The sequence below is a fragment of the Bacillus rossius genome, chromosome 11 (assembly GCF_032445375.1).
Source record: "Bacillus rossius redtenbacheri isolate Brsri chromosome 11, Brsri_v3, whole genome shotgun sequence".
NCBI classification, from domain to species: Eukaryota; Metazoa; Arthropoda; class Insecta; order Phasmatodea; family Bacillidae; genus Bacillus; species Bacillus rossius.
The window spans coordinates 3,252,948-3,260,340 of record NC_086338.1 but is presented as its reverse complement, the minus strand read 5'-3'; the positions used below and the strand labels follow the sequence as shown (position 1 = coordinate 3,260,340).

At 42.2% G+C, this 7,393-nt stretch overlaps 1 protein-coding gene across 2 annotated transcripts in view; it reads left to right on the top strand.

Annotated features, from left to right (window-relative positions):
• LOC134536570 (dipeptidyl peptidase 1-like) overlaps positions 1–7,393 on the top strand; it is a 97,616-nt gene that overhangs the window by 69,232 nt on the left and 20,991 nt on the right. For both annotated transcript variants that reach the window (XM_063376324.1, XM_063376325.1), the window contains exons 5-7: positions 4,338–4,471; positions 4,935–5,060; positions 6,304–6,487. In XM_063376324.1, the coding sequence (XP_063232394.1) occupies positions 4,338–4,471; positions 4,935–5,060; positions 6,304–6,487 (444 nt within the window). The remainder of the gene's footprint in view (positions 1–4,337; positions 4,472–4,934; positions 5,061–6,303; positions 6,488–7,393) is intronic.

Here is a 7,393-nt window from a genome sequence, read left to right as displayed (position 1 = left end):
ATCCTCTGTTCTATCCCAGGTCCTCTGCTCTGCCCCGGTGCCTCTGGTCTGCCCCAGATCCTTTGGTCTACCATAAGAAATCTATTCTTCCCCGATCGTTTGGTCTGCCATGAAACCTCTGGTCTGCCCCAATTATTTTGGTACATGCTGGAACTTCTAGTCTGCTCTGCTCTGGAGATTCTGGTCTGTCCCAAAGCCTTTGGTCTGTCTCAGAGCCTCTAATCTGCCTCGAAGTTATTGGTCTGCATGGGTACTCTAATCTGCCTGGGAGCCTCTGGCTATCCCGATGTCTTTGTTTGCCATGGATCATCTAGTCTGTCCATGATCATCTTGTCTGACCTGGTACCTCTTGTCTGACCCGGTAACTCTTGTGTCTGCCTAAGAGTCTCTTGTCTGCTCTGGAGATTCTATGCTCCCCGGTTACTTTGGCCAGGCCCAGACTCTTTGGTCTTATCTGGAGCCTCTGGTTTGCCTTGGTTATTTAGTTACCCCAAAACATTTCGTCTTCCCTGGAGCCTCTGGTCGCCCCCAGATACTTCTGTCTGCCCTGGAGACTCTTGTCTGCCCAGGAGACTCTTGTCTGCCCTTAGCCTCTGGTCTGCCCGGAAGCTTCTGGTCTGCCCCGAAGCTTCTGGTCTGCCTCAAACCTTTGTATGCCCGGTGTTTTGACCTTCCCCGGTGCCTCTGGTCTGACCCGGGTGGACTGGTCTGCCCTGGATCCTCTGGTCTATCCCAGGGACTGGTCTGCCTCAGAGCCTCTAGTCTGCCTCAGTACCTCTTCTGCATCGGAGTCTCTGATCTGTCTGGAACCTCTGGTCTACAGCGGCTACTATGGTCTGGCCTAATTCTTCTGATTTGTCTCAGAGCCTCTTATTTACCCCGGAGTCTCTGGTCTGCATTGAAGCCTCTGTTGTACCCCCAAAACTGACATGGGTATTAATGAAAAAGGTTGTTGTTTTGACTTGCATATTATAATAGTGATCGTGTGTATATAAACATGGTCCAGACGATGGTAGGCCTTAGTTTGTTACTGGTTACGGCAGTCTAAGGATTGTGTAGTTTTACCGTCTGACATATATGTCTAGTAATCGTCTATTATTGTAAACTCGATTGCATCGTTACCATTTTTAACGCAGAACTCGATGAATGTTGTACCATCGACGGTGCAGATTCCGATGGAAGCAACGCCGATGGCCACGCAGATTCTGATGGAAGGTGTATTATCGCCACCGAAGAAAAAAACTAGAGGAGACTAACGGGGCAGATACGTCAGCTAAGCAAACTATGTTGTCTGTCTCATAAAATAATTCGACTATGGTGAATCTATTGACGATGGCTACCGGAGACACAGCAACGTCTTCCGAGCATAGATGCCGCCACTGTGGAAAGGTGTTCTCCATCAGCGGTAATGCTCATCGACACGAGAAGAGAAAATGTGCTAAGAATCATCCTTGCAAAATTTTTGGCTGTAAAAAATGTCGCAAGCAATCTGCACGAAATAATAATAATACTATGAAAACTCAAAGATAAGCAATGGCAGTAATGGGCAGCAGAAAGTAAAGTTTTCGCTGCAACAACGATGCATCGAGGCGCTTAAGAGTACCCCAGTAACTGGTACAACAGCAACAACAGCAGCTTCTGCCTCGGACCTGAAAGGATCGTCTTCATCAACTAGACATCCTTGCAGCTACTGTGATGTGTCGTTCGCATTTGTCCATGATGCATGAAGACACGATAGGAGTTAATGTGCTAAGATTCCTTTCTCGTATGAAGTTTCGCTGCGATAAGAGCCATGTTTGGTTTACTCATTATGATAATTTGAGATGACAAATTATTTAACCAAGGAATGGAATCGATCATAAAAATCATTATAATAGTAGGTTTTTTGATTATTTTTGAAATTTTTTTCCGAATTTTTGGGTTAATAATTACAGATTTTCATGTTGGGCGCAAATATGGCAAGCTAGATGGCCGACAAAATGGCGGATACCACGTTGCTCTGGTAATAAATGCCACTGCACTTTAGCAGGTAAAAATAAACTAATATGGTGAGAGCAGTGATCACTAGCACACAAGAACCAAATGGTGGATCCAAGATAGCCACCATGATGTCATCCTGGTTGGCATAATATCTGCCTTGGTAGTAGTGTTGGTAGGTCAGTCTGCTGGTAGCCTCTATGAAGGAAGACCCTGTCACCATCTTTATTTCGCCCTCACCAGGTTCTAACAGAGGACTCCTAGCTCCATGATATAAGTTCTTTTTATTAATAATTTAATTAAATTATTTTTTATAAATTAATTTTTTTCCGATTTTTTGGGGATGATATTTTACAGATTTTCAAAATGGTAGAAATGTCATAATTAAAAATAGTGGGATTCAAAATACGTAGTGGGATTCAAAATGGCGGGACTCAAAATGGTGGAACATTATAGATTCGAAGATGACGTACCTTGCTTGTCTAATATTTTCTCCACGATGAAGGGGAAAACCTAGAAGTAGCAAAAATAAACATGACTTGCAGATGTGAAGTGAATATCAGATGAATCGTATAACTCTGCATAAAATATAACACATAAATGTATTTAAATATCTCCATATAACAGGGAAAAAAACAGGTTATAAACAAATACACGAAAGTAAGAAAAGAATAATTAGGGCCTTGGTGCCATACTTTATGCCTTGAAGACTGGAACTGCCATTGAACAAGACGATTAATTCGTCACAATGTGAACGGTGTGGTTTATTATACCAACATCACAACTATTTGGCAGTTCATTCTAAATACTATGAACCTACAAACTGAAAAGTGTTTGGCTTCATAATGTCGCATGATATTCGGATGTGGATACATCGGGCATGACTTTCAGTTTTCCTTTGACTATGGAAGTGTGGGCACAGACTCTCGTGACGGTTATTCAACAGTGTTAATCATTAATCTAGTCTATTATCTCTGGTATTATCAACGGTAAAGACTCGATGACACCTGCACTATCTGCAGCTGAAGATTTTTCCGCACAATCTGAAAAACAACCTACAACTGCAATATTAATTTCAACTCAATCATAAACAGAGATCCAGTTGTCAGCGGCGCTAATGACCCTGGAAGTCTCGGAGGTAGCTCCTCCCACATTACCTACCATCTTAACAGTTCTGGAGACTTCAGTGATTACAGTTTAATAAGCAGCAGCAGCAGTGACATTGATAACCAAGGAACCAACTGGTGGTGTTCCATAACCCAACTATGCCTACTATAACAACATCGTAAACTTGAAGATTCGTTTGTGTGTAGTACAGAATTGTAATAATAGCTCTAAATATTAGTGCAACAGGTGTTGTAGCCAGTAGGCTACAGAAATTTTAAAAAAGGCTCATCAATACATGTAAAGGACTGGTGTCACATTCATTAGGACCAAACTCGATCTTCTGTGACAAAGACATTTGCACGCATGTTCAGTGCAAGGCATCGTGAACTATACCACTGTCCTTATCGAAACTGAGGACTCTCATCTGTGTGAACTATGTGATATTCGATTGTCAAATGGAACTGAATGAAAAAAATATGCCAAAACATGCAAAGGACTTGCTTCACATTTCAGGAAAACTGAAGGAATCGAAAAAAGCTAAAAACTTAAATAATTTGCTTATATGTACTGTAGCAGGTTCAAATTTATGTAATAAAAATGTCTGTAAAAATGTTATTTTTATATTATTAAACCTGCAACTTTTATTTCTATAGTAATTTGTTAAAATGAGATGATTTTATTTAAATAAATAATCAAAGCCATAATAACCTCTTTTGCATCGACCAAGGATCGAATTAAGGACAGGAATCGATTGAAAACAACAGTACATATATAAATTAAAAGTATATTAATGAATTAGAACTGGCATAATCACACTACTTAGGACATATTCAATTAACCCTTGTGCATTATTGCATGATTATAACTTGCTTTTCTTGGTTTTTATAACGGATATTTCAATTAAATAAAGCTACTCAATCGATGAATGTGTGTTTACCTCTTGTAACAGCTTACATTTAAGTACACAAACATTTGTAAATGTAAGTATCACCACATTGTATGTACGAATATGTATTTATTTACCGCTGCTAACTAACATGAGTGTAAGAGTGTGTTTATCTCTACGATAACTTCATAGAAATGTTGTAAGTTTGTTTACAAATGAATTAAATTAATGTGTGTACGTAAATGTTATATCCTGCTAACTTAAATGTACCCCTGCTGTTGGCTTGTGTGTAGCCTGTCGGCAGGTGTGAGCTCGCCGCTGCTACCAGCGCACAGCTTGTTGAGGTGAGCTGGCAGGTTGTGTGCAGGTGGTGCCGGAGCAGCACCACAGGAGCACCGTGCAGCGAGTGAACTCGGCCCAGTCCTCGTGGACGGCGCAACTCCACGAGCCCGTGCTGGGCCTGACTCGCGGCCAGCTGCTGGCCCGCCGCGGCGGGGAGAGGTGAGCGCACTGCAAGTAGTATAACACTGTGTGTTCTGGCCTACGGGACTACGGCTTGTCGGCTTGCCAGTCGTGAGGAATCGACTATGTTCGGGCGTTTCCGCCGCTTGTTGCTTATGTTCGGGATCACGGCGGCCATTTTTGACGACGCCACGTCCCATTTTGAAATCCACAAGTTTTGAAAATCTGTAAGTTAACTAGCTAAAAATTCTGGAAAAAAAAAAATCCTAAAATGGTCAGACTGTGTAATGGAATGTCTGAAGCCAATATTAACTGGCTGATAAAAATAGTTTTTCTTAGAGAAGGCATTTTCGTTAAGTACTGAATTTATTTCTGGGAACGACTACAGCTATAATAGTGCTTTAAATAGAACATGTTTGTCTCAACGGAGATTAGTGTGCTATATTAAGCGATTAAAGATCGTGACTGTATAAACTGTTCCCACCCGCCCCCGCCTGTGCAGGGCGTGGCTGCCGCACAGACCCGCCCCCGCCCCCGCCTCCAAGGAGCTCAAGATGGCCGCCGCCAGCCTGCCGCCACGCCTGGACTGGAGGAACATGAGCGGCGTGAACTTCGTGTCGCCCGTCAAGTAAGACCGCCATGACCCAGTAGCTGGGGCCTGCAGCTGTTGTAACATCTCACCAAAATAATGTGCTATCTTCACTGATATTGTGTAAATTTTTGAGATGTAAACATCTTATCTCTCTTATCTCTCGGTAGGTATAAGGCATTTGGTAAGTAGCTATGAGTCATTTCGTGGAAATGGAACGGTAGCCGACGAACGGAAATGTGACACAAAGATGGCGGACTCACATGTAGAAGCATAAACGATATACAGTCACTAAAGTATCAGGGGACAGGTCAAACGTAATTGGAGTGCGAAACTAAGATGTATAACAGTACAACTATCCTTTTTATACTTTATGTTATAAATTATAGTTTCTACAGGTTTAACTGTGACGCCCGTAACTCCCGGGCGTGTCTTGGTAATAACATGCAGAGCTAGGCTTCCTGCAGCTGAGCACTTTCAGCAGTCGTTGTGCGACATCCCTTACAGCTTACACTACTCCGCATTGCATCACGTCATTGCCAGGCAGTCCGTGTCCTTATACGAATGTGAATGACGTCACACTGTTGCACGGAAAACTGTCCTGACTTCTTTTGCGATGTCCGAACTCCAAATCCACTGATTTCTAAGGTAGTCACTGGGTCGCAGTAAACACACAGTGCCAAAATAAGTGTTTGCTATTGTTTTCGTGCATTTTAAATGAGTATGCAGCTTAGCTTTTAATATTAATTTAACTTGTGGAAGTTGTTGGAGTTCAATAATATGTAGTTATTCGGTTAGGCAAAAGAATATGCTAATAAATGCCAAAAGTGAATTCGTGTGTTCGGCCTTTGAAAAGTGCCGTTCGCAATCGGACAGCACAGATCAATATTTCAAGTTAGTATTATTGGCTTATTTCTCCTATTTCATCGTACGTTCTTTGTTGTTTACCTTTTTTGAAACGAAAACCGGAAACTGCTTGTTAGCATATTCCATCAAAGGACATACATAGATTGGGACAAAAAGTAAGAGATGACCAATGTATTCGGACCATCCACCTGTGACGTGTACCAATCAGAGATCAGTCAGTGTCCGTCGGACACAGCTCCGGAAAACGCAGCAGTATACGTGCCTTGCACGGAACACACAGAGAATACAGAATGTAGCAATGTCGGCAAAAGCGCGGGATGGTTGTAAGGACTGCCGGGAGATGGCAGAATGCAGAATGTAGCAGTGTTGCCACGGGAGACGGCAGGGTTGGTGGTGGTGGTGGGGGTGGTCCCAGGAACCAGGGAGGCTGCGGCAGCTGCTACGTCTTCTCGGCCACGGGCATGCTGGAGTCGCGCCTGAGGATCCGCACCGGCGACACGCAGCAGGCGCTGCTGTCCGAGCAGCAGGTGCTGGCCTGCAGCAGGCTGTCCCAGGGCTGCGAGGGGGGCTTCCCCTACCTCGTGGGCCGCTACGCGCAGGTCAGAGCCAGTCATCCCTGATCCCTGCATCCCTGCTACGGTCATCTCTTTCCTTTCTTTCCTTGTTCACATTCATCCCTTACTCCTCAAATTTCCCCGCTAGTTAATGCCACGTGCTTAATTTGTTAAAGTAATATTATAGCAAATGTTGTTTATGTTTTGTTTATTTGTTGTGTCTCTGAGTACTAGTGTTGGGTTTCGTGAGTGTACTATAATTATCGTGCCCTCCATGGAGGTATTAACATATGGACTGGGTATCTGTTACAAAGTTGAATGTGTTAAGTGTAACGCTAGAAGTTTGTTTAAAAGTTTGAAAGAAACTTACTATGAAGAATCTTAAAAATGTTATCATAAAGTTAGTATTGCTGAACAAAGCTATCAATAAAATATTATCTAGTAAATAAAAACAAATTCTAAGATTGGGAATGGTTTATGAGTGTGTTTATGGAAAAAGTAAAGGTGGTTCTAATTTTTATTAAAGCTTTCTAACATGGTAAATACTGCATATAACCACTCCTAAACTCTTACATCCTTGCTTACAACTCTCTAGGCCTAAGGCAAAGTCATTTAGACCCGAAGGAGAAAAAAAACAATTGATTAAGACCTTAAAAAGGTCTGAAACGCGAACCATCTTTACAAGCAGGTTGTGTCGAGCGATTTCCGAGCAACACAGGGCTAGGTGTGGCAGTGATACACAAAAATTATTTTGAATTTCACCCGAAATATTTGGGGTGAGTATTCATGTGGAAAAGAAAATGTATCTGAATAAGCCACTAACACTCCATCTTAATTAATTAGGATTATATTTACCCTAGAAATTCAGTTTATAAAATTGCACTAGTACAAAATATCGAGAGCATTTTGAAATTGAACTAATTTTGCAAGGAAAGGGGTTTCATGCTATAG